Source organism: Lynx canadensis, chromosome A3, assembly GCF_007474595.2.
Source record: "Lynx canadensis isolate LIC74 chromosome A3, mLynCan4.pri.v2, whole genome shotgun sequence".
In the NCBI taxonomy this organism is placed as follows: domain Eukaryota; kingdom Metazoa; phylum Chordata; class Mammalia; order Carnivora; family Felidae; genus Lynx; species Lynx canadensis.
Window position 1 is genome coordinate 132,992,749 of NC_044305.1, and position 27,868 is coordinate 133,020,616.

The 27,868-nt window shown below is 41.4% G+C and overlaps 1 protein-coding gene across 1 annotated transcript in view; it reads left to right on the plus strand.

Annotated features, from left to right (window-relative positions):
- Nucleotides 1–1,312: 1,312 nt before the first annotated feature.
- YWHAQ (tyrosine 3-monooxygenase/tryptophan 5-monooxygenase activation protein theta) overlaps nt 1,313–27,868 on the plus strand; it is a 39,268-nt gene continuing 12,712 nt past the window's right edge. The window contains exons 1-2 of the mRNA XM_030311665.2: nt 1,313–1,406; nt 1,799–2,155. Of these exons, the coding sequence (XP_030167525.1) occupies nt 1,862–2,155 (294 nt within the window). The 5' untranslated portion in view covers nt 1,313–1,406; nt 1,799–1,861. The remainder of the gene's footprint in view (nt 1,407–1,798; nt 2,156–27,868) is intronic.

Sequence of the window (27,868 nt, forward strand, 5' to 3'; positions counted from 1 at the left end):
AAGTCTGTACCTTCTCCTGCCATCTGTGTGACCTCTCAGATCTTCTATTCTAGAGATTCTCCAGATCTGCTCCAGCCCCCAGTTAGATTTAAAATCCTTCCTCAGCTGTGGCATTCTTTGGCTTTCAAAGATCCACTCCCTTGGAAGTGCTGGAATTGGAATCACAGCAGCGTGAGCCCAGATGGCAATTTTCAACTTAAGGTGGCACAGAAGCCTCTTCCTAGACGCTCAGAACAGTCACCTTATTTGTCAGGCACTGGGGAAGTGCCAGGAGAGAAAGGAGTGGCTGGAGGGGTGTGCCTAGTTTAAAGAGAAAAGAAAGTGCTAGTGGTGACCCTGAATAGGAGCCATCTGGGGCAAACTTTCTCCCTTCAGAAGGGTGTGACCAGGACAAAGGCGAGAAGAAAGTCAAAAGTCAAAAGCGAACACCTAGGGAGAGAAGCTTAGGTTTTCAAGGATCCTCTCAAAAATAATACCATAAAATAAAACCCATATACACATATAACAATGTGGGGAAAAAACATGTGTTCAGATGCATAACCTGGAAAGACTAGAAAGAAATATAAGAGCTGCTTTGGGCGGGGAGGGGTGTTTAATGGGTGTTCTTCTCCAAATTATCCCGAATGTCATTTCCCATTTTAAAGAAAATCAGAATATCTGGCCATTGCCGGAGAGACCTGCTTGGACTTTCCTGGGGGTTTCATAAGGGAGTTTTCGGTTTTAGGTGCCTGTCTGAAAACTCGAATTAATCATGTAGAGTCATTCTTAAGCCACCTTCTCCAGGAACGAATTCTTCTTTAATGGGGATGGGATTATTTCTAATTCGCAGCTCCAATCTCAACGTCATTAAAGGCTGGGTTCAGTGTGTGGAGCTCCAAACCTTTGTCACGAAAAGGAAGGTGGCGGTTCAGAAAGCAGCTCGTGCAGCGGTGCCGCAGCAGGAGACGCGGCCACCGCAGGAGAGGTGGTGCGAGCCTCCCGCTCCCGGGCCGCACCCACAAGTGCTGGGGGTGGCGGGGAGGATGAGGGGAGTTGGTAACAGCATCGCCATGGCAACAGTGACGTCCTTTTACCCTGGATCTAATTGGAGGAAACCCCGTGGCCGAAGCCGCAGCCTGCCGGCCAACCGAACTTGCCCAAGCCGACCCACCCTCCTAGCCTCCGCTTCCCCTCCCGCCCCGCCCTCTTTGCCCCCTTCCGCGCGCTCAGTGTTCATTGGCCAGCCGCGGGGCTGGAGGCGGGACTCTCGGATGCAGCTCGGCGCGTCATTGGGCGGTAGGAGGGAGGGCAGCCGCGCGGCGGCCCGCCCCTCGGCTCCGGGGTAGGCTGAGACGGGAGGGTCCTCGGCTAAAGCCAAAAGCGGATCAAAGTGGTGGGACTCGCGCCGCGGCCGCGGAGACGTGAAGGTGAGCGCCACGGTCGCCGCTGGCCCTCCTCGGGCCTGGCCGGGCTTGAGGGCAGGGCGGGAGGCCGGCCCCCGGGAGCGGCCGGCCTCGACGCCGCTCTCATCAGGGGCGGCTCTGGCGGCAAGGTGTCGGCCAACGGCCGCTTCCATCTTGGGCCGGGCGGGCGCGGGAGCGGCCCTTCCTCCTCCCCTCGCCGCGGGCCGCCTCCGCGGGGCGCCCCTCGGCCTCCCGGGCGCCGGCGGGGAGCGTGGGCGGGGGAGGGAAATTCAACTGGGCGGCGCGTGCGGGGACGGACAAAAGGGGCGGCGGGCGGGCGGGCGGCCCGGGGCGGCGGGCGCATTGTCTGACGGCGCCGCCCCCGCCTTTCTGTCCGCGCCCTCTCCCGCCGGCAGGCCGTCCGCACGCCTCCTCCCGATCCGGGTCGGTGCTCGCCCTCGCTCTATCTCCCCGTCCTCATGGAGAAGACGGAGCTGATCCAGAAGGCGAAGCTGGCCGAGCAGGCCGAGCGCTACGACGACATGGCCACCTGCATGAAGGCCGTGACCGAGCAGGGCGCCGAGCTGTCGAACGAGGAGCGCAACCTGCTCTCGGTGGCCTACAAGAACGTGGTGGGGGGCCGCAGGTCCGCCTGGAGGGTCATCTCGAGCATCGAGCAGAAAACCGACACCTCCGACAAGAAGTTGCAGCTGATTAAGGACTATCGGGAGAAAGTGGAGTCTGAGCTGAGGTCCATCTGCACCACGGTGCTGGTGAGTCTACACTCGTCGGGGTTGGGGGTGGGGGGGAGGAGAAGGGGCGGCGGGAGCCGGGGAATTGTGCGTCTGGGGCGCCAAGGCCCTTTTGTGTGAAGCCTTTCATTGAGAATTTCATGGGAACGGGAAAGAAATGTGGGCCGGGGCTTGCCTGATTGTCTGCCGACGTGTGGAGGGTTTGAGCAGGTTAGCTTTGGCCTCCTTAATGTGTTTAGTTCCTGAGACTCAAAAAGCTGCTTTTCCAGGGGTGAGCAGATCTTTGCCCAGATGCTGGGTTGCTTGCTACACCGTGTAGCTTCGAAACGTCCGAGTAGGTTTGTGCGAGACTGAAAATCATTTCTAGGCTTGCAGAGGAGATCTGGGCACCCTTTAAAGGTACGGAAACAACTCACAGACTCCAGCCTTTTTGAGCGGAGGTGCCGATGGAGACCATGTGTGAATAGTAGGTTTTCCTCGTAAACCTAGCAGTGGAAATTTACTTAGAAAACCTGAACAGATACTTCGTTTTTCGGGTAAGAGTATCTGCTGAGCTTTTCCGTGTAGAATGGAGGGGGCGGGGGGGGGCGGGGAGAGTTCGGGAACTGTGAAAAAGGTACAGCTGAATCTGAAGAACAAAATGTGCTGATAAATTTCGGTATTTGGTGACGTTTTCTGGCTATCATTTAGTTACACTTCAACACTGATGTATCGAATCAAATTCATTTCTGGTGTGGAGCGGGCGAGCAAAGCTTTCCAGGTTTTGAACTGTCCAGTTTTAGCAGGGGTGGCAATTGGGTGGAGTAGGGGACTGCTCTGATTCACTCTTATTAGTGAGAGAGAACATTTTTAGCTTTGTCATTGCATGGATCTTTTGGTCAATAACATAAGTTTTTAAGTTTCAAATGCCAGTGTTGTATCCTGAAGTGGTTTTTTTTTTTTTTCTTAGTACTACTTTTACAAAAGGCTTACTGATTTTTAACGTTTTAGGTGGGCTTTGAAAGGCAAGCATGCTAGATGGATGATTGATTATTCAGGAGGGCATAGAGGGGAAAATGCCTCTTTCCTTCCCAACCTTCTCTTCCTTGCCTCATCAGATCACGTGGGCAGGATTTTTTTTTTTTTTAACTTCTCTTTCTAATACAAATAATGGTTGATCTGGTCAAAATCATGGCTGATGGAGAGAGCAGGTAAAGGAGCAATGCAGAACGTGCACTTTATGTTATATTTCTAGATCTCCTTAGCGTCCACACTCTGCCTGGCATGGAGGAGGCACTTTAAAAGCTTTTCGAGGGGCGCCTGAGTGGCTCAGTCCGTTGAGCCGCTGACTTCAGAGGGTTGGATCCCGAGTTGGGCTCTGCTGACAGCTCGGAGCCTGGAGCTTCGGGTTCGGTGTCTCCCTCTTTTCTCTCTGCCTCTCCCCTGCTGGCACTCTGTCTCTCTCTCTCTCTCTCTCTCTCTCTCTCAAAAATAAATCAACATTTAAAAAATAAACTAAAAGCTTGTTGAGCCGAATTGCTGCTGTCTTCGAGAAATTTGCCTACTTGAAAGCGAAGGTAGACTTGAATAGCATATGGTGATGGTTACTGACGACATTGACTCTATTCGCGAAGGAAGACTCCTACAAATCCGTTGTGTGAAAAGGAGCAGCTTTTCTACGAATGTAGTACTTCGGTGGCTCTCGCAGCACGTTTGTCTCTTTCTGTTCAGTTATTACTTTGCACTTTGTTAGTTACCTTGCGGCAATTTAGAATTACCCCAGAGCTTTTCCTGTTCCCGAGCAAGTGAACTGTGGGCCAAAGGGATATTTGTTTAAGTTTGTGGTTCCTACAGATTTGGTTTTTATGATGGCACGAGTAGAGGAGAGTTTTGTTTGGTTGATAAGTGACTTGAAAGAGAGACCAGGGATATTAAAGCAGACTTTCATACGGATCATTTCAGTAAGAGAGAACCCCAGAAATGAGGACAGTTTTTTTTTTTTTTTATGCCTAGTGAAATAGAAGAGTTTTAACTTGATTAATTGGAGACACCAAGGTGTAAGGAAAATATTTTTATTAACAAAATGACTTGACAGACTAATGATGACTTGATGGCTAGCCTATAAAGAAATGCTGGGAAAGCCCGTCTTTAAGTTGGCAACTGTATTTGAGGGTTTGGTATGTGCAAGGCACTTTGCTAAGCAGTATGGGGAAGAACAAAGCTGAGAACCATAGATTTTGTCTTCTGATAATTCATGGTAAGGAGTGCATATGGGCAATACCCAAATATATAATTTCCCTAAGAGGGTTATGAACAAAATGCTACATAGTTCAAAGAAAACTGAAACCTCAGGAAAAAAGCCTCACAAAGCAAGGTTTTTGGAGTGAGCTCTGGTGGAGGAGCATCTGCAAAGGGAGGGAGGTGGGAACTCCGTACGACAATGTCATGGTTTTCCTCCTTTGGTTGACAGTGGTGGAGGCATTGATTTTTGAATGGGTGTTGAAGGCCCTGCGTGTAAGCAGCATCTAGAATTCATGGTTTGGGTGCTAATTTGTAATCGAACTGATAGGTAAGGAAATGATAGACTAGGGAGCAAGAGTCTGATGACTGATAAATTAGTGATTTAATGTCGAGTCTATCAAAATAATGTGACGAGTGAAACAAGAGGTTTCCGAACATGGGTGCTATAACAAGATTTTTCTCTTTTTTCCTTTGTTGAACAGGAAGGGAATTTGGTGTGGAGGAAGTGAATTGTTATAGAAGGTGAAACTGACTTGTAGAAGACTATTAAAAGAGTAACCTGAACAATAGAATAGACAAAATTTTGGCCCTAAATAGCAGACATTTTCAGCCTCTTTCCCTTTTTTTTTTTTTAATGTTTATTTTTGAGAGAGAGAGACACACATACACACAGAATGTGAGTAGGGGAGGGGCAGAGACAGAGGGAGACACAGAATCCGAGGCAGGCTTCAGGCTCTGAACCATCAGCACAGAGCCCGATGCGGGGCTCGAACCCACAAACTGAGATCATGACCTGAGCTGAAGTCAGATGCTCAACCGACTAAGCCACACAGGCGCCCCAACCTCTTTCCCTTTTATAGAGCAGTAGGTTGGGGTGGAATTATTTAGACTATTTAGTCAAAATGACCATGGTGGACAATTCTTTAACTTTTTAATTTTATTTTTTGTTTTAAAAAATCTTTTTAAATATTTGTTTATTCTTGAGAGAGAGAGGGAGACACAGAGCCCGATACGGAGCTCGAACCCATGAACCCCGAAGATCATGACCTGAGCTGTAGTCGGATGCCCAACCAACTGAGCACCAGGACCCATCTTGTGATAAACACTATATTGAGAGAGGATACTGAACTGTAGAGGTAGAAAAAAATGTTAAAATCCAAATGAGTAATTGAAAGAGCAAAGGAGAGTAAGAGGGCCCAGATGGCCAAGACCAGACTCTATTTAGAATCTTAGAGAAGTTAAAGATTTCACCAAGTTACCTGTCTCTCGGTTTGTGAAACTGGAGGGTTGGGCTAAGTTTCTGGGGTCTCTTCTCATTCTAATTTTTGGGGACTATGAAGTTATATAGGTCATGGCTATTCTTTCTACCTCTGTTCTGACTTTCTCTGAACTCTAAAATGAGTAATATTTAAAGTCCAGGTCGAAGAGCACGTCATCGACAGTGTATGAAATGTTGGAAGAACTAACAATAGTGAAATGGTTGCAGGAAGAGGGGGTGCATGAGTTGCTGGTTTATTGGGAATAGCAAAGTTTAAGCAAGAAAGAGTAGTAAGTTGTATGACAACCAGGCATGTGTGTAAGGGTCACCAAAGTCTTCTGGGACTTGGGAACAAAATCTATCCTTTACAGAATCAGTGACCTTGGAGAAAGAACAAGACACTCAGAATGTATACAAGATAACCGCTATCTCAGACAATCCTGTGTTGTCCTTCTGCGTCAGTGATCTTTTAGTAGAGTAATTTTAATAAGCTGCTTCAATGTAGCATTAATAATAACAGAAACTAAGGTGTATGTAAATAACAATCATTTAAAATGGGATATAGAAACTGAAAGTTGTCCGTGTATAAAAGCAGTGTAGCCTTAATTCAGTAATATGCTTGAATTTAGTTAAGGGTTCTAAATTAATCTTTTAATGAAAATTTGTGTTGGTTATTATTTTGAAGTAAGACTGGTAATATTACTCTTGATAGTTAATGAATCTTAGCCTAATTTTATTGACATTGGAAAAATTCTGGGCTCTGGAATCAGATGGACTATTTTTAAATCCTTATGCCATAGCCTTACACTGTTTTGACCGTGGGCAAGTTTCTTAATCTCTTGGCCTGTTTCTTCATCTATAAATTGGTGATAACAGTGCTTGTCTTAATAGGTTTGTAGCTAAAATAATAGCAAATAACTGACATTTATTGGACACTTACTGTATATTAAGCACTGTTTTAAGCATTTTATACTCACTTTGTTCCCGTAAGTTAAGTTGATAGTATTATTTCTGTTTTAAAGTTAAGAGAACTTAGGCAAAAGGAAAATAACTTGGTCAGTGTATCACGAAGTTAGTAAGTGGTGGAACAGGGATTTGAACCCAAGTAGTCTGACTCCAGTGAAATTGAATGGAACTCATTCGGCCCTAAGTACAGTGTAGCTGACTGAAGATTACAGTGTGAGTCTTTTTTGAGGCATTTGTACAGTTTGATATGAGCCATTATGTTTGTAAGTTGTGAGGGAGGGAAGATAGATCTGTGGTGGACAAAACACTCTGAGGCTATAATTTTGAAGCCCTCTTTATATGCAGGATATTGCAATAAAATTCTAAAATTCTTGACTCTTGCATCTTTTGTTTTTAGATTGTTAGCTCTTTGAGCCAAGAATTGCTTTTTGAAGAGTGAAATGGAAAGGAACGTTGTACGTGCAGACATCCAAGGGTAAAGCTAGATCAGTGGTTCTCAACCAGGTGAATTTAGCTCTTAGGGGACATTTGGCAAGTTCTGGAGATAGTTTTTGATTGTCAAGAATGGAGAGGAGGGGTGCCGCTAACATATGAGTTAGAGACCTGAATGCTGCTAAGCATCCTTTAATGCACAGGCAAATCCACAACAACAGAATTACCCAGCCCAAAGTGTCAGTAATGCCAAGGTTGAGAAACTGTGGACTGGATCATGAATAAAATGAGCAGTACTAAGTTGATCTGGATTGTATAATGCCTGTCCTTCGGGTCCTTATTAACATGTTGGCATCTTGTCAGAACCCTTTGTCTAGAGTTCAGTCATTTGTGTTTTTTCTCCTCGTTACTATTGTGTGTGTGCTGTTTAATTCTAGAGTTCACTTTTCTGGAACTTAATCTGGTGTCCTGTATTTTCAAGGATACACATCATGGGTGCCTCCAAAGCTCTGAGCTTTGCTCTTTGAAAAACTTGGCATAGAAGAAAAAAATCCAACTGAAATTATAGTGAAATTTATTAGGAAGAGGTGATTAAAACTGATGAATGGCAAATATTCCCCTCTCATTCATAACTGCCACATATAGAATATATATAGCAGTGCATATCCACAGGTGGTTCCAGGCTTTTAAACCCTTGGTGTGCGTTTATTTTAGGATGTTGCATAATTATACTGATGGCTTATTGAACATTTAGGTTGTAAGTCTCACGTATGGTTTTACTTATAAAATGGTACCATAGCATGGGATTAGTTAATTCAAGGTGCTTAACACTTGGGAGATCTGCTTGATCATATTGATATTGATGTTCCTGTGTGATACTTCTCAATACCGGCTTTTGTGTTTAGCTCTGTTTTTTTCAGAGTAAGAATAGAAAATATCTTTATACCATTGACTCTCTAGGTTTTAAGGAAGGGTAGTAGAGAAGGCATCCATTTAAAAGGTAGGAAGAGCTGGGGTGCCTGGGTGGCTCCGTTGGTTAAGTGTCTGACCTCAGTTGGCCATGACCATGAGGTAATGATCTCATGGTTCTCGAGTTCAAGCCCCACTTTGGGCTCTGCACTGACAGCTCAGAGCCTGGAGCCCACTTCAGATTCTGTCTCCCTCTCTCTCTGCCCTCCCCCACTTGTGGTCTGTCTCTCTCTCCCTCTCTCAAAAATATTAAGAAAAAATTTTTTTAAGATAGAAGAAAAAATAAATAAAAATTATAGTTCATCCATTGCTACTTTAAACTCTTAATCCGTAGGTAAATCAGTGATGAAGTTTTCTTGAATATTTCACGGTAAATAATTTGACCAGATTTGAAAACATTGTTTGCATTTTGAAGTATTTCAAGACAAAATGATGTTATATAGGACTTCAGAATAATGGGTGGGGGTGTAAGTAAAGAGTGGCTATGAATCAATATAAGTGCAGCTGGCTTTAATGGGAATTCATTATACTCTTCTTTCTTGTGTATGTCTGAAATTTTCCATAACTAAAAAGGTTTTCCCCTCCTAGAAATACTACTCCCTAGGTATTTACACAAGAGGGATGAAGACGTAGGTCCAGAAGAAGACCTGGACAAAAATCTTTATCCTAAAAGCAAAAAATTGGCAGCAATCCATTAGTAGTAAAGTGGATAAACTGTGATAATATATATATATGGTGGAATACTGCTCAGCAATAAAAAGGAATGGACTGTTGATATACACTGCAATATAGACAAGTTTCAAAAACATACTAAGTGAAGGAAGCTGCATGAAAAAGTACATTGTGTGATTCCCTTTATATGAAATTGTAGAAGAGGCAAAAGAGTAGTCTGTGGGTGAAAAATCAGAATAGTGGCCTCTGTGGGAACGTAGGCAGTGATTGACTTGACCAAAGGGAACTTTTCGTGGTGATTATGGTGTTCTTTATGTTGAAATGGGTTGAAGTTCCACAGGTATATGCATCTGTCAAAACTCAAAAAATGTACACCTAGCATTTATGCATTTCATTGTATGTAAATTTTGCTTCAAAAGGAAAAATGAGTGAATGTATGTACTGATATCTTCGGTTTACATGCAAACTAATAGAAATGAGTGGATATGTAATAGAGCGAATATAATATGACAAAAGGTTAATGGTAGAATCTGGGTGGTGGGTATAGAGGTGCTCACTGTAATTGGTGGTTGCCGTGTATTAGGGGTATGACATTCCCCACTGTTGTGGTTGAATGCCTTTGAAACCTATAGCAAGAAAAAACAGTGAAACCTAGGTCTTACTGATGTCAAGATACGAGCATATATAGAAAGGTATTGATACCTACCTCAGAGAAACGGACCAATAGACTTGGCACCAAAGGGGTTGTTTTTATTTGGTGATGAGTGTTAATTAGATTGGAGTTATGGGGTCCAGTGGACGATTTACATAATCTAACTCTAGGGCTTGTGGGTTTGTTTGTTTGTTTGTTTGTTTTTAAGTAAACTCTTTGCCCAACGTCGGCTCAAACTCACAACCCCAAGATCAAGAGTTGCATGCTCTACCAGCCAGGACAACCACACCTACCTCTAGGGCAGTGGTTTTCAAACTTCTTGGACTCTGGACACCTTTGCAACCTAAACACATTGTGGAACCCAAAAGCTTTTGTGGAAACTATTACCTATAGATGTTCACATTATTAGAAATTAAAAGTAATTGTTTACAATACATTTGGAATAATAAGCCTCTTAGTTAATATAATGTGTGGTTTTTAAGATTGTGGTAAAATATATATAACATAAAATTTACTATTTTAAGTGTACCGTTCTAGGGCATGAATTACTTGTATATTGTGCAACCGTCACCACCAGCCATCCCCAGAATTTTTTCATCTTTTCCAACTGAATTCCCTGTTCTTCCCTTCTGGCAACCACCATTCTTTCCATCTGTGAATTTGACTACTTTAGATACCACATATAAGTAGGATAATAACTTGTAAAAAGAAAAGTAAATAGTGGCATTGCTTTACGTTCTATTGTAATGTCCCATCTCTTGTAGCTTCTCGAAAACACTCATTTAAGAGTGACGGTGAGAAAGCAAATAGCATCTTAGTATTGTGAAAATGGTTTGACTTTGTGCCTTCTCCCCAAAGAGTGCAAGAGAGACTCCTAGAGGTCCCCAGATCACACTTTGAAAATTGCTACTCTGGGGGGATTCTGCCTTGAAACTTGCTAGTCGTCATTGTGATGAGTGATTGAGCACTTTTCTGAGTAGTTGAGTCCATATTAATTCCTGAAAAATGAAAGAACTGGTATTTTGGAATGGCTTCTGCTTCCTTATATTGAGAATGTTAATGTAAGGTTAATATAATCTCTGTCTTCGCTCTGATCTCTCAACCCAAAAGCAGAGTTGGCATTAATGAAATATGTAGATAATGATCTTTCGGAGTTGCTTGCATTTAGCTTTGAAAGTTACACGGCTTTGGGGTGCTTGGGGGGGGGGGGCTCAGTTGGTTAAGTGTCCAATTTCGGCTTAGGTCACGATCTCACGGTTCCTCAGTTTGAGCCCCCATTGGGTTCTCTGCTGCCAGCACAGAGCCCGCTTTGGATACTCTGTCCTCCTTTCTCTCTGTGCTTCCTAGCTCATTCTCTCTCTTTCTCAAAATAAATAAACTTTAAAAAAAAAAAAAGCTACACAGCTTTTGAAGACAGGTTAGTTGTGAACCAGCATGGTCCAAGCATCTCAAAAAAAACCTTTGTCTTTCACACAGATCTTCCCAATCCATTTTACATTTTTTTCTATCTACATGAGCTGTATTCCATGATCTCTTCATCCTCTGGACCATTTACTCTAGCTGGGTTTGGCATAATGTGGCACTAAGTGTGTGTCGTAACTATTCCTTAGTTTAGTGACTGTGAACATTGTCTCTCCTGTATGTTTGCATAGGCTTTACTTGCAGAAATGGGGAAACGGTGGTGCAGGTGGTGAGAACGTGACTGTGAGGATTTCTAGAAATTTAATGTAAGTGCTTTCTTCTTAAAGGGCAAGCTTAGATTGCTGTTTATAAATATCAGGGTAACTGGGAATTAAGTGAGAAGGTACATGAAAATACTTCTGAATACTTAAGAGTGTGATACTGATGTTCACATCACACTTTTTAATGGTCAGGTCACTCTTGGCCGGCGTTAGTCCTTTAGAATTAGTACTCTCACTTCGCCTCTTGTTTTGCTCAGTCCAAGCCATTACTTGAACATAGCTCAGAAAAGTTTTGCTCTTTAAGAACTATAGTATTAGAGCCCTGCCGTTAACACACATACATAAATGGTGTTTTGACCTTTCTGCCTGGTATTATTTCCACGTATTGAGCAGTATATTTTTTAGACCTTCAATGCTTGTGCTGTCTTCTCATAATTCTGATAGACTAGTGAAGAGGTTGGAAAGGTTACAGTAAGGGTTTATGCATCTTTTAATCAGAAAATACCCTAGATTATTTGGAGGCTGGTTACAGAGACCATCTTGGTGATGTCAAAAACTTAGAGTTTGGCAGGATTGAATGTCCCATTAATATCATTATGTTATGTGGAAGTTATTTTTAATGTAATTTAGCTTTTACTGTATTTAATCTTGTAAGTATAATAAACATCCAAGGACCGACATTTGAAATGGGAAATGGTGTAGTATGTTGAAGTGACTTCAAATTGAGATGAGAGCATTTATCAAACTACTGATGGTCCCCAGAAAATTTTTATTTCTTCCTCCTTTCCCATACCTGCCAAGATATTTGAGGTAGAAAAAACTTGGGAACCATATAATTAGAGGAATGATCAAGAGAGTAACAACTTCAGTAGATGAGGAAAAGAAGCAGAGGAGTGTGCCTTGACTGGGCTCAGTGGTTAAGTCTAAGAGTAAAGAAGATATTTAAAAGGCAGTGTTTATTCGGCAAATTTCTTTTATCTAAGGGCATTTCATTTATTTTGCACAGAGATTAGACTATAAGAAAATGGCATTTTTTATTATTTTATTTCTTGTCACCATTTTTTCTTTATTGCTGTATTTAAATATGGCAGAGTGGAGTGCCTGGCTGGCCCAGTTGGTAGAGCATGCAACTCTTGATCATGGGGTCGGGAGTACAAGCCCCACGTTGGGTGTAGAGCTTACTTTTAAAAAAATAATTAAAAGTGTGTGTGTGTGTGTGTGTGTGTGTGTGTGTGTGTGTGTGTACGTATGTATGTATGTATAATTCAAATACTGTAAAATTCGCCTAAAGTATATGATTCCGCAGTTTTTAGTGTATTCACAAAGTTGTGCAATGCCACTACTGTAATTTTGGAACATTTTCATCATCACAAAAAGAAACTATGCCTGTTAACAGTTACTCCCCATCTTCCTTTCCCCCAGCTCCTGAGAGCTACTAATTTACTTTGTAATTCTTTTTTTTTTTTAATTTTTTTAATGTTTATTTATTTTTGACAAAGAGACAGAGCATGAGCAGGGGAGGGACAGAGAGAGAGGGAGACACAGAATCCGAAGCAGGTTCCAGGCTCTGAGTTGTCAGCACAGAGCCTGACGTGGGGCTCGATCTCACAAACCCTGAGATCATGACCTGAGCCGAAGTCAGATGCTCCACCGACTGAGCCACCCAGGCGCCCCTAATTTACTTTGTATTTCTGTAGATTTGCCTATTTTGGCCATTTTATCATATAACTGGAATCATACGCTCTGAGGCCTTTTGTGTCTGACTTCTTTCACATAGCATAATGTCTTAAAGGCTAAAGACTTAGCCATGCCTTTTTATGGCTGAATAATATACCATTGTATGAATATACTACATTTTTATCCCATTATCAGTCTGTGGATATTTGGATTCCTTCCAAATTTGACGATTTCAAATAATGCTACTGTGAACATTCATGTACACGTTTTTGTGTGAACATGTTTTCATTTCTCTTGAGTATATACCTGGGTCATGTGCTAGTGCTTTTTACGCATTCGGGGAACTACTAGAGTGCCTGAGCGGCTGCACCATCTTAAGCTTCCACCATCGTGGAATCTGCATCCTCACCAGCAATGCTAGTGGGTGGGAAGCAGTATCTCCCTGTGCTTTTGATTCACATTTTCCAGACGATTAATGGATGTTGTATATGTTTTCATGTGCTTACTGGCCATTTGTGTATCTTTGGGAGAATTGGCAGTTCCAAATCTTTGCTCATGTTTTAATTGGGTTGTCTTTGTTAAGTTGTAATACTACTTTATATATTGTGGATGCTGTGCTTTTATCAGTTACAGGATTTACAAATATATTCTCCCATTTTGTAGGTTGTCATTTACTTGCTTGATAGTGTCCTTTGAAACACAAAAGTTGGTAATTCTGATGAAGTCCAATTTCTTTTTTTCTTAGGTTGCTTGTGCTCTTGGTGTAATATGTAAGGAACCATTGCCTAATCCAACGTCATGAAGATGTATACTTACGTTTTCATCTAAGACTTAAAGTATCTTAGGTGTTACATTGAGGGTTTTGGTCCATTTGAGTTAATTTTTGTATATGGTGGGAGGAAGGGGTCCAACCTTCGTTTCTTTTCACGTGGTTGTTCAGTTTCCTGGCACCATTTGTTGAAATGCTAGTTAATAGATCCTTTTTTTTTTTTAATTTGTTGATTTTTTAGATTTACAAATAATACAAATAGATGGTTAAAAATTCAGTTCTTACGTAATGTCTCGGAGATACATTCATGTCAGTATACATAGATTTTGTAACTTTTGATAGTTCTATGTTACTTTATTGTGAGCATTACCGTACTTAATTTGACTGGTAACCTAGTGCTGGACATGAGGTGGCTTCCAGTTTTTGTGACTACATAGTGCTTGCATGACTCTCCTTGCCTTCAGGTCTTCGTACTTAAGAGTTTTGAATAATTAATATACCCTTGGTTTGAAATTCTCAACTTAAGGAAAAAATAGTCAGAAATGGTTTGGCATAAAAGTTCACTTAAGGAAAACTTGTGACTACTCCGTCCTTAAACTTGAGCCAAATTGTTTACCCAAAGTACTCCATAGTTTGTTTCTATCCCTCTACTTACTGCTATCCTCACTTGTAAAGCTTTCCGTCTACCATTTTTGTATGTTGAAATCACACCTACGCTGCAAGATAATTTAGGTGCCCCTGCACTCATTCCATAGTCGGTTACAAATTATTGTTTATAATACTTTCAGATCTGTTTCCTTGCACTACTCCATGTGCAGTTACGGATAGATGAGACATGTGTTTACCTGTAGGAAAACTGAAGCATATTGGTTTACATACTTACATAGCCAGTTAGCTGTGAACTCAAATTCAACTTTTATAGAAAAGTACCCTTCCTGTTGTCCACTGCCTTTTATCATAAAGCCTTCCTTTACAGGCCACGTTCATCTGAGGTCATCTCTCCTTTCTCTGGATTCTCTTTTGTCTGGAAGTGGGGAGAATTGGGGCTTTACACAACCATGCTCTTCAACGAGAGCAGCTCCCATTTATCTTTTGATACATACTTCTGTTTAAAAAGAGTCGGGGAAGGAAGTAATTATCGATTGGTAAGATATTCAACGACTACCATGTTAAAAGAAGTCCATTTTCCTTAATGGGACTTAGGAGACCTTCCAGTTTTTCTCGAAGCCTCCTTTCTCACTCTTCCTTCCCTCTGTGCTCCAGCCACATGGAACTACTTTCCTGTTCTCCTGTATTGTGAACTTTCTTACTCTGGCTCTAATGCTCTCCCCTGTGTAAGAATGTGTTATCACATTTACGTAACCTTTTCTTTCTCACTAGGCCTAGTGATGAGGCCCAATTCCATAGGTAGTGTCTGGAGTTTACCTGTGTCCTGCCTTCTTGTGGCTGCCCCCAAAATAAATTGTAACCAGTTCAGATCAGTATTGGCAAGCTGTAAGGGTATGTAAGAATAAAGACTTCATCTTTTTTTTTTCCTCTCTATTTTACTAAGCACTACTTTATTTTTCAAGGTTATTGTTTTGTGCTGTACCCAGTAGTTCAGTAGAATATAATCGGCAACCTACATAAATTTAGTTCCAAATGTAGAATAATCTCCTTACCACAGTCTCTTAAATTCCTGTTGACTCTGTTCTTCCCTTTGTACCCTATGACAGCTATCGGATAGACGGCTGTCATAGGGTACAAAGGGTACATAGGGTACAAAGGGTATGTCATAATATAGCAGCAGAGATAAATGTATGTGGCACGGGTTAGCTGTTGATGGGAAAATTAGTCTACAAATAATTATATAATTTCTGTGCTTTAGAAATGGCTTAATCCAGCTTGTCGTAGACTTACAAAAGACAGAGTTCATGGGGTGCCTGGGTGGTTAAGCCTCTTGAGCATCTCACACTTGAATTCGGCTCAAGTCATGATCTCATGGTTTGCAGGATTGAACCCCGCATTAGGATTGAGTGCACTGTCAGCATGGAGCCTGCTTGGAATTCTCCCTCTCTCCCCCCCCCTTCTCCCTCCCCTCCCTCCCCCTTCCCCGCCTGCTCCTCCTGTGCTCTCCCTCTCAAAATAAATAAACTTAAAAAAAAAAGGCAAAGTTTGTATAAAAGTACACCGGTGTCTTCAATAGTATAAGCTATGAACTATTTTTAGTAGTTTTCCTAGGAAATCTCAAAACTTGACTCATATACTAAGCTAGCAAGGCAGTTTTGACCTGATTTTAATTACTAGAACATGCTTTCTATTAGAGATCAAGATGTCTGTCAGTACCAAACTTAAGACTTGACTTCCTGTTTTGTTTTGGTATTCCTTTTTTTTTTTTTTTTAAGTTTATTTATTTTTGACAGAGGTAAAGTGCGAGCATGAGCTGGGGAGATGCAGAGAGAGAGAGGGAGACACAGAATCCGAAGCAGGCTCCAGGTTCCAAGCTGTCAGCACAGAGCCCGACGCAGGGCTCGAACTCACGAACTGTGAGATGACCTGGGCTGAAGTTGGACGCTTAACCGACTGAGCCACCCAGGCGCCCCTGTTTTGGTATTCCTTTTAAGGAAACCTCTTGTTTCTCACTATCATTTTTCTTTTCATTTGCAAATCAGTGGCTAGAGTAGTTTCATATCAGTAAATTGCATAGTTTTCTAAGGGGAAGGAAGTGTAGACGTTGGTATTAACCTTGGTTCTTTTAGTAGCACTGATAATTTAAACGTTGGTAAGTTGTGGTTGTGTATGTGTCATTGTTTCTTATGCAGATTGACACATTTGTAAAGTAGTGTTAGTACTACCAGCTGGATGTATTAAACTGTCATTCCAAACCTGTATGTCTTGGCCAGAGAGTTGAGAATCTTTGAATAGAAGGTATACCATTCCTGTTAAGGCAGCTCGGCATCCAGCTGCTAAAATGTGAGGAAACAGCAGACAGGTCAGAGATGAAGGACTGGGCATTACATTTGTTTCTAACATGTGGATTGGCTCTGCTGCTTTGTGTGAAGCGAAGTACAAAGACTGTGCGTTTTCTTTGCTATGCGCACATGGCAGTTCACACACATCCCAACATTTGTTAGAGGCTAAAACTTTGTTACGTGTCTTCACCACCATAGTGGTGACAGCTGTGTAGGTGAGTTAGAAGATAGGATGAACATTCTTCTACAAGAACAACATTTTATTGGTTTGGGGTTTTCTAAAGTACTGATTGTTTAGGGGAGCAGAGGAGGTGCCCTGTGTTCATAAAAAGGCCATCTTGGCCCCTAAAAAAAGCACCACTGTGCTGTAGCAGGTGTTGATAGCAAGACTACTGTCACTGGTAATCATTTTTCCTCATTCATGGGATGGTGGTGGCTGGAGATCTGATGGACCAGGAGAAAGAATTTAAAATATTTGGGGCAGAAAGATAGGTAAAGTTTTTTTCTTTTTATTGCGAGCTCTGGGTTTTTTTTCCTGCCTTTCCCCTTGCCTGTTTATTCTCTGGTTTCTAGCTCCTTATTTTCTTTTGCCCACAAAAATAATCAACTGCTTGACTGCTTGGACCACTCTGGCTTACTTTTTGCTTTTATTATAACCATAGTGACACATATCCCTTTGGGTCTGAAGAATCCATATTAGTTCTCTATGATAACAATTTGTCGTGACAGAAATCATATTATTTTGATTTCTTAATTTGACAAATATCTCAGCCAGTGTTGGATTTTAGGTCTGTTACTTTTAGAATTATGTTTCAAAAGTTTGAATACAGTTGGATTTTAGTTTAACACTACAGTCAGCTCTTTCTCCCAAGAATGCATGTGCGCATTCATGAATGCCCTGGGTTTGTATGACTTTTAATAAATAGTAACTGTTGCTATGATGGCCCAATAACAGTTTTGCAAGGATTCCCCACTGCCACCAAAATCAGGATAAGGAACAGTTTGTTTGGCAGGGGCACCAGATGAGTAAAAGCATAGTGGACATTGACGGCCCAGGGTTTGTCCCCTTGGCCTTTTGGGCCCCATGTCTCATTTGTTGGCAGTCTGAGAGTGGAACTGCAAAAACTGTAAATCGATCAGAGAATAATGTTAATTGCCTACAGACCAGTTTACAGGAGGAACCAAATTCAGCATTAGGAAATTGCTTGGTGAGCACAGAAATCAACAAAAGGCGATAGTTAGATGATCTTAATGACTAGTTACTCTGACACCTGCTGCATCCAGCCTTGGTATAGGTGCTTTGGTTTTGGAAGACTGTGTTCATGGACCCAAGTACCTTGTCACTAGTGCTGGAGATTACTTGGTGTTTGCTTTTTCACTTTCTCCCCAGTACCTGCCGTGTTACCAGCTTCTAACATAATTAGTGCCGATATGTTTGGCTTCAGGTATATGGGAGGTGCCTCATTATTGCTCGGTGCTTGCTCTTCCTGCTGTTGCAGGAATGGTAATCATAGAAATAAGGTTGGGCCTCAGTCAGGACAGTGCTTCCCAAATGTTCTTGTGTTATGGTACACAGAAAAACCATCTTTATATGCCACACTGGGGAAAATGGATTCCCCCCCTCCCCTCCCAGCTCACCCTGCTGCTGAGAGGTTCAGTATCTCTTTACCATTTATATTAGTTGAAATCTATAGGTTAGAGTCTTATTCTGGAGGATGGTGAGTGCTAGGCTATAAATTTATTCTTTCTTCAGCAGGCCATTTTTGAGCAAGGGATTATTAATATACCCAGAATGGAATTTAAGGTTAATCTGGCAGCAGGCTATAAAATGGATTAGAGAAAGACAGCCCTAAAGCCTGATAGATCAGTTAGGTGATTGGATTAGTTGAGGTGAAATGATACGGTTAACTTGGATGATAGAAATAGGAATGAGGCTTGAGAAGATCAACATGTAGACGCAGAGAGGGCTTGACAGCTGGTGGTAGGATGAGAAAAGCAGAGTGAAAGTCAAAGGCAGTGCTGATGGACCTGGACCTGGGTGGCTAGGAGGGGGAGGAGGATGGTGGAATAATGAGTAGAAATAAGGACTGTAAGTATAGTAACAGGTTTGGAAAGACATTTACTTCTGTTTAGGACATTTTGAGGTCTAGTAGATACTCATGTTTATAAATGTATGAGGACGCTCAACCATATAACACTACAGAGAAGTTGGGAGTGTGGATGGGCTGGTAGAAGGAGTTGGTTGCCTTACCTCCCTGAGTTTAGTGCACTTCAGAGTATGGCCTTTAGCTTTGTGGACTCAAACACACTTCAGGGATAGATCCACACCAATCAAGTTCAATGTGATTGGTGTATAAAACCAAGAACATTGGGGTACCTGGGTGGCTCCATCAGCTAAGTGTCCGACTTCAGCTCACGTCACGATGATCTCATGGCTCGTGGGTTTGAGCCCTGAGTGGGGCTCTGCACTGACAGTGAGGAGCCTGCTTGGGAGTCACTCTCTCTCCCTCCCTCCCTCCCTCTCTGCTCCTCCCCCACTTGCTTGCTCTCTCTCAAAATAAATACACTTAAAAGAAAAAAACCAAGAGCATTATTCGTTTACAGTGAGGAATAACTGGCACAAAGATTGCAGTACTTGTATTGGCATGATCAGTGTGTTCTCTTTCAGTGGGCAGATAGACTCACATAGGAATCAAGTCATCGTCAGGAAGTTGCTTAGTAAATGTGGCCTCCTGATGAGTTCCGTGGCTGCTCAGGTGTATAATGGCCATCGTCTCCACGGCAGGGCATGGGTTTGTCAGTGGGTTGATGGACTCTAATTCACACTCCTTAGGCAATATATTGGATTGTTTTCTTCCGTGTCTGTCCCTTTTCTGTGTCCATGTCTCCCTCTGTTCTTTCTGATCGACTCCTCCTTATTTTTAAAATATATTTATTTTACATACTGTCAGATTACAGGCGTTTTGCATTTTTATTAATTTGCTATACAAAGTTTTGTATCAAATCTAGACAAAATAAAGCCTTTGGTGGTGTATAGTTAAGGAGAGGGAGATATATGTTCCCAAAGTATACAATGCTTATTGGTCTGAGGTTTCCAAATGAAGTCTTAACTGAGGTAAAATTACATCCATGAGTTTAGGTGACGAAATACCAGAGGGCCTGGGGAGTAAGGCCAAAGGAAGCATTAGGATGACACCCAGGTTTCTAACTAGGGCAACCAGGTGCTTTTGCTAAGAAAATTGAATAGGGGAAGAGAATCAACAGTAGACTGTGTTAGCAAGGCAAATTTAATTTTTTTTTTAATGTGTAAAGTTTAAAGTCTCAAAGGCCTGTCCAGGGGGACTTGTGTGTGTGCGTGCGCATGTGTGCGTAGGAGCACTCGCTCAGTCTGGTTGTGAGAGAAAAATACGTGTGGTCGTACATGGTCATTGAGGCTTATGTGTCACATAGTGTTCTGGATCAATTTGCATGAACTCACTTAATCTTCATGACAACCCAGTGGAGTAATAGAGATTGGCATTAACTCTGTTTCACAGGTGAATAGACAGGTTTAGAAGTGGAAACGTTAATTGCCCAAATAGGTAAAGGGCAAATCTGTGGGTCATTAGCATGTAGATGTTGGTTAAAATCATGCCAATAAATACCTCAAATGAACCCACACCTTGTCAGTTACCTTAAAATGGTAGTGAGCTATTGAGATATTTGAGATCTTTGATTATTCTAATGAAACCTTTCTTCCTGGTAGCAAATTAATACTTGTCAGATTTTAGAAAGTGTAGTCAAAAAGGCAGACACTTGTTGAAAAAAAAGATAACCCTACTTAAAAATGTAGGGGCTCCTGGGTGGCTCAATTGGTTAAGCCTCCTGCTCTTGACTCTTGATTTCAGTTCAGGTCATGATCTCACATGAGATGAGCCTTGGGCTCTGTGCTGTCAGCTTGGGATTCTCTCTTTCTCTCTCTCTCTGCCCCTCCCCCACCCCCCCCAAATAAATAAGTAAACTTCTAAGAAAAGGTAGATAATCCTCTAAAAGAGGGTTGGGAGACACATGTCCTTTTTATAACCAACTCAGTTCTTTGCACATGCTAAGTACAAAAGAAGTTCTGTATTTCTCAATAATCCAATACAACCCTCTGCGAACATGAGGTGTCACACGTGTATTGCTATTCAACATGTTGTAATAATTTTGTGTTGTTACGGTTTTAGGAAAGTGGAAACTTCACAGATTAAGACCAAGAATTTTTCAGTTACTTGAAATTTCAGTTACTGTAATTATTCTAACTGGTGACTTCTCTTTTATTCCATTATTTCTTCCTTCCCACTCCAAAAGGGTTTTTTCAGTAAAGGTCTGAGTGGGAACTTCTCTCTTTGATAGATCATTTATTTTGCACCTGCTTTTATATGGTACTTTAATTGGTTGAGGAATTCTGACTGACAGTTGTTTTTCTCAGCACTTGGAAGATACTTGATTGTTTTCTGATGAAAAATCAGCCTGTCGGTCATATTGTTGTTTCTTCCTTGATAGGTAACGTGTCCTTTCTCTGGTTGCTTCTAAGAATTTTCTTGTCTTTGGCATTCTTCATCTTACCGTGCTGGTCTAGGTATGAATTTATGTTTATTTTATCTTGCTTGGGTTCAGTGTACTTTTCTGCTCTGAAGATGGTGTCTTTTATATTATAACTGGGAGAGTCTCAGCCTTATTTCTGAATAGCATCTCTTCTTCATTCTTTCCCTTCTCTGGAATTCGTATCACATGTTCTCTTAAACATCATTTTTTAGGCATCTCTGTAGAATTCTACTTGCATCTACAGACTTATCCATAATTTTTTTCATCTTGGTAGTTATTTGTCCTCTGCTTTGATTAGTTTCTTAAAGTAAGCCTTCCGTTTTACTAATTTTCTCTCTTTTTTAATTCTAAAAACCTTTCCCCCTCTTCCCTCACTTCCAGGCTGCCTTTTCTTAGTTTACTGTATCCTGTTCTTCCTCCTAGCTTCTGTTCCCTCCCCCCTTTTTTAAAAAAATATTTTTGCTTATTTCAATCAAGTGAAAGTGTCAAACTTCTACAAAGATAAAGAGAATGTTGTAATAACCCATTTCCCAGCTTTAACAATTATGAATTCTGTTTTGTTTATATCCCCACCAGAAACACTCCTCTGCCTCCATTTGAAGCTAGTCCTGGGCATCATCTGTTTGATCCATAACTATTAAAATGTAGGTCTTGAATCATTTTTAACATACTTATTTTAGGGGCGCCTCGGTGGCTCAGTTGATGAGGCTTCTGACTTTGGCTCAGGTCATGATCTTATGGTTTGTGAGTTCAAGCCCCTCGTTGGGCTCTCTACTGTCAGCAGCACAGAGCCTGCTTCAGATCCTCTGCCCCCCTCTTTTCTGCCCCTCTCCTGCTGTCACACATGCACATGTTCTCTTTCTAAATAAATATTTATCATACTTACTTTATGTTTTATTACACACTGTCTTTTTTTTTTTTTCAACGTTTATTTATTTTTGGGACAGAGAGAGACAGAGCATGAACGGGCGAGGGGCAGAGAGAGAGGGAGACACAGAATCGGAAACAGGCTCCAGGCTCTGAGCCATCAGCCCAGAGCCCTACGCGGGGCTCGAACTCACGGACCGCGAGATCGTGACCTTAACCGACTGCGCCACCCAGGCGCCCCACACTGTCGTTTTTTTAAGTTCTTCGGGTTCTAACCATCCCTTGTTTGCGTGTTGATCCCGTAGAGTGGATCTGTCCCTTGAGTAGCTTTGTTGTTGTTGTTTTTAACGTTTATTTATTTTTGAGACAGAGAGAGACAGAGCATGAAGGGGGGAGGGTCAGAGAGAGAGGGAGACACAGAATCTGAAACAGGCTCCAAGCTCTGAGCTGTCAGCCCAGAGCCCGATGCGGGGCTCAAACTCACGGACCCTGAGATCATGACCTGGGCCGAAATCAGACACTTAACCGACTGAGCCACCCAGGAGCCCCTGTTGTTTTTAATAATATGGATGTAGCTTTTTCCATGGGACTTGTGGCTGTGCCTTGCATTTGTAGAAGTAGCTTTACACAGTCAGTGCTTTTGGGGATTTGTTTCTTCTGGGCACACTAAGCTTCAGCTCATTTTTACATACATTTTCAGCTCGTGGATTCACACGTTGTGTATGAAATAAAAAGCTAAATAAATAGCACCTGCACAGAACATGGGTTTGAGTTTCAGTGTTTTATGGGACACCGCACCCACCTGCCAGAAAACCCCAGGAAATAGCTTTCTTGCTACCTTTCAGCGTTGATAGGTTTTTCTAGGGTCCCCAATTCTGGCACACACCACTCTCCTTGCGTTACAAACCTTGACTTTTTGCTCTTAGTTTCGTCTTATCCAGCATTTCGATGTCTCCTTTTTTCTTTTGGAGCTCTTGTAGTTTTTCTATTTTATTTGCTTCTATTTAGCGTTTTGATTATTTTTAGAAGGGAAAGTCTGTTCAGTCTCACTGTATTGCCAGAATCAGAGCCTTTTCTGCCCATCTATTTTAAGGTGGTGAGTCAGAGATTTCTTAAGTACTCCACTCCACCATACTAAGAGTGCATGAGTGTGTGTGTGTGTGTGTGTGTGTGTGTGTGTATTTTAGTCTGTGGTACTGCTCTGCAAGTAACATTTAAAATGTGTAACCGTTTCATGTGGTCAGTAGACAGTACATTAAACACACATTCAGACTTGCATTTCAGTTAAAAATCTTCTGTCCTTGTATTTTATTTGGGCTAAAATTGAATAGTCACGTTAACTTGGACTTCTCGTACTGAGAAGTATTTTGGTTATATTATATATGACTTAATGTAATAGAAAATATGAATAAATGCCATTTAATTACCAGTCTTTAAATACATGAAACTTATATGAGATACATCTGGGAAATGAATCCATTAACGTATGAAGAGTTCTTACAAGTCAGGAAGATGGCAAAGGACACAAATAGAGTGTTAATAGAAAAGGATACACAACTATTTACTTCATTTATAATCAAGAAAACTGCAAACAGAAGCATGATAATCTATTCTCCCCTTACTAGATTGGAAAAGAGAAAAAAGGATGTTCCCTGGGTTCAGAGGATATTGAGAGATAGAAACATTAATAACATTGCTAGTGAGATTATAAATAATTGAAATCACCTGGGTGGCTCAGTCAGTTAAGCATCCGACTTGTGCTCCAGTCATCATCTCGAAGTCCATGAGTTCGAGCCCCGTGTCAGGCTCTGTGGTGACAGCTCAGAACCTGGAGCTTGCTTCGGACTCTGTGTCTCCCTCTCTCTTAAAACATAAAGATTAAAAAAAAAATTTTTTTTTTAAATAAATTGGAATCACCTCCAGGGAGGACAGTTTAACAATTTATCCTAAGGATCAAGTGTACATTGTGTGCACTGTTGGAAATATCCAAAGATTTGAAGCAATTTAAATGTTCATCAGTGGAGAGTATTTAAACATTTATAGTGTGCCCCTTTAGTGTACTACTGTGCAGTTTTAAATATATGGATATGGAATGATCTCAGAGGGATTATATGGAGATAAAAACAGGGTACAGAATAGTGTGTAGTGTGGTGATATGAGCGGGGTGGGGAACATGGATTTTAAATGTGTAAAAAATATCTGGAAGAATGTATAAGAAACTGGAGGAAGGAAAGAACCGGATGGAGAACCCAGGGGAGGGAGAGAAACTTTATTTAACATTTTTGAATTTTCTGGGATGTACATGCATTACCTCTTATTTTAATGGCAACCAGAGTCGTCTTGTGTGTGAAGAGAAGATACAAATAAGGAAGAATCCTGTGGTGTTGATTTGAATTGGAGATACTAGTATGAGGTCATGATTTAAAAAAAAAAAAAAAAGTTTCCTTGAAGGAGCAAAACCGTGAAATAACAGAATAGCAAGACTATTATTTTTCTGTAGGAATAACAGAGGGTGGTTAACTCTTTCAGTTATTACTTTGATGAAAATAAAGAATTAGAGGGGCGCCTGGGTGGCGCAGCCGGTTAAGCGTCCGACTTCAGCCAGGTCACGATCTCGCGGTCCGTGAGTTCGAGCCCCGCGTCAGGCTCTGGGCTGATGGCTCAGAGCCTGGAGCCTGTTTCCGATTCTGTGTCTCCCTCTCTCTCTGCCCCTCCCCCGTTCATGCTCTGTCTCTCTCTGTCCCAAAAATAAATAAACGTTGAAAAAAAAAAAAAAAGAAAATAAAGAATTAGAAAAAGAAGTGCGCACTGCACCGTTTTGAGGTAGTCCTGTACGCGAAATCCTGTTGCTCTTGCACCTGTTCAGCACGCTTCTGTGCTATGGCCTGGGCTCACTGGACAAGGAATGAGTCTCACTGTGTGATAGGCACTGTGCTACCTGCTTAACATGCCATATGCAGAATTTTATGAATGAAAAATGGCAAGAAAACGTTTTTATCTAGAGGTCGACCTGCTTAACAGATTGCTCTTTGACTTAATGCCTTAATAATAGCATAGGTTATTAAAACTTAGTGAATATTTTGTTTATTTTATTTTTATTTCACTTAGGCTTTTGTTTCAGATTTAAATTCTAGTTAGTTAACGTAGAGTGTAATATTGGTTTTAGGAGTAGAGTTTAGTGATTTATCACTTACATATAACACCCAGTGCTCATCACAAGTGACCTCCTTAATGCCCATCATCCATTTAGCCCACCACCCCCCCAAAACACCCCTCTAGCAACCCTCAGTTCTCTATAGTTGAGTCTCTTATGATTTGCCTTCCTCTGTTTTTTTTCCTCCTTCCCCTTTATCTGTTTTGTTTCTTAAATTCTACATATGAGTGAAATCATATGGTATTTCTCTTTCTCTGACTGAGTTTCACTTAGCATAGTATACTTTAGTTCCATCCATGTCATTGCAAATGGCAAGATTTCATTCTTTTTGATGGCTGGGTAATATTAGAGTGTGTGTGTGTATGTGTGTATCTGTATCTATATTTATATCTACCACCTCTTTATCCACTCATCAGTCGATGGACATTTGGGCTTCTTCCATAGTTTGGCTATTGTTGATAATGCCGCTGTAAACATTGGGCTGCATGTGCCCCTTTGAATCAGTATTTTTGTATCCACTGGGTACATACCTAGTAGTTATTTTGCCTATTTTATAGAAGAGGAAATGAAATTAAGGAACTTGCTCTAGATGCAGACTCTAGAACCAGATTATCAATCTAGCACTCATTCCATTGAGGCGTTCGAACGTAATTCATGATGAATATTATGAAATTTGGTGCCTTTTAAAAATGTTCTTGTGATTTGGGAGTTTTTTCTTTTGAAAAGATTGCCACCTTCAGTACTTTCCACCTATTTGTGCAATTGTACCTTTGTGCCACAGACTCCTTCCTTCGGAGTGCCTTCTTCCCCCATGCTTTCTGCCTATTTTTGTAAAATCGTATTTACCCTTTAAGACACGGGTCACTTGATACCTCAAGAAAAACTTGTAGGGACGCCTGGGTGGCTCAGGTGGTTAAGCATCCGGCTTCGGCTCAGGTCATGATCTCACGGTTCGTGAGTTCGAGCCTGGTGTTGGGCTCTGTGCTGACAGCTCAGCCTGCTTTGGATTCTGTGTCTCCCTCTGTCTCTGCCCTTCCGCTACTCAAGGCTCTGTCTCTCTCTCTCAAAAATAAATAAACATTTGAAAAATAAATAAAAAAGAAAAACTTCCAGTTGCTTAACAGAGTAGTTATTTCCTTATATGAGCTCCCATAGGGCTATTACACACACACACACACACACACACACACACACACACACACACACACACCATTGACTCACTCATTGTTTCTGAACAAGTGTAGGGAAGGCAGCACATTGAGTGAACAGAGCTCAGTGACACTAGACCTCCCTTAGTACATAGACATACAGTCTTGGGTCATGAATGTCCAGCTGCTCACTCATTTAGGTAGAAAATTGTTTTACAATTATCTGAGGCTAAGACCTAATTTTGTTTTATTAACTAGTTAAACACAAAGGGTCCCCCCCCCCCATGGTTTTAATGTATACAAAATTAACCAAGAATACAACTACTATGTAAAAGTCAAGAGAAGATTTTACTTTATTTTGTTTGTGATGACTGGTTAGACTGTTAGTGATACTTGTACAGACTGTGGAAGTCTGTATCTGAAGGTTCTCATATTCATGGTGATTTCTTAGAGGCAAACATCTGGCTGTGTTATGCTTTACACTTTAGGCGTATAAACATTTACATAGGGAAATACATACTGTTTTACTACAAATTGCTTTTATTTCTCCCTTGTCTTAATGTATATTAATGTAGATTTTAAAATTATGTGTAGACATATTACCTACTAATTTCATTTTAGGATAGTTAGGGACGCATAAAATACTAGTTATGGAAGGGATTATTATCTGAAAGGATAATTGAATTAGAGGAGGAGGGGAGCGGCAAAAGTATTAAAGTAAAAGCTCTAAAATTTAGGTCAGTATTGTTACTAAAGATGCTTTGGTTTCATTTTTTGTCATTAATGAGGCTGATATTTATAGTTGGTTGTCCAAATTTGCATCTATTCAGTTGACAAATAGGTGATGTTTAAAAGAAGAAGTTCAGAGAAAGAACTAGTTACGTGGCCCCACCTTCGGTTGTCAGTGCGTGCTTAAAAGTTTTAGCACCTTCTGTATGATTGTTAAAGGGTCTGGCAAGAAGCTTAATCCCCTAACTTTTAGTATTGAAATAATACTCTGAGCTGTGACTAGGTGTCTGCAGGATGATTAGATATCTTCAGAAATGGGGTACTTCTTAAGAATGAAAGAGATAGCATTGTAACTGTACGAGACAGCAGGCTTAAGCCAGGCAAACCAGGACATAGGGTCACTCTACTCCTCTGGTACAATTTACTAAAAATTTTTTTTGTTCATTTGTAGAGGTTTGGGATTTGATACAGGTTTGAGTAAAGAAGGTAGGGACCTGAATATAGGCATTGCAACTTGAGCTTGAGCTCTTACTGATCTGATCTGCCATGTGATGTCAGCTAAATCACACAGCCTAACCTATGGGATCCCTCACATTGGTGATTAGCCTCTATGAAAATTTTTACTTCATTCCTTCATTTTTTTAGTTAGGCACCAGAGCTGGGGTTTAAGACTTAGATTCCAAGACTTAACAGTTATGAATCAGTAACTTTTTTTTTAAAGTTTGTATTTATTTGAGAGACAGCGTGAGGGAAGGACAAGACGAAAGGGAGAGAGAATCCCAAGCAGGTTCCATGCTCAGCATGAAGCCCAACGTGGGGCTCAAACTCATGACCCTGAGATCATGACCTGAGTTGAAATTAAGGGTCAGACACTCCACCGACTGAGTCACCCAGGTGCCCCAATCAATAACGTTTTTAAATAGTGCTGGGGGTGGGGGCTTGGGTGGCTCAGCTGATTAAGTGTTAAGTGTCTGACTCTTGGTCTTGGCCCATGTCATGATCTCACAGTTCGAGAGATTGAG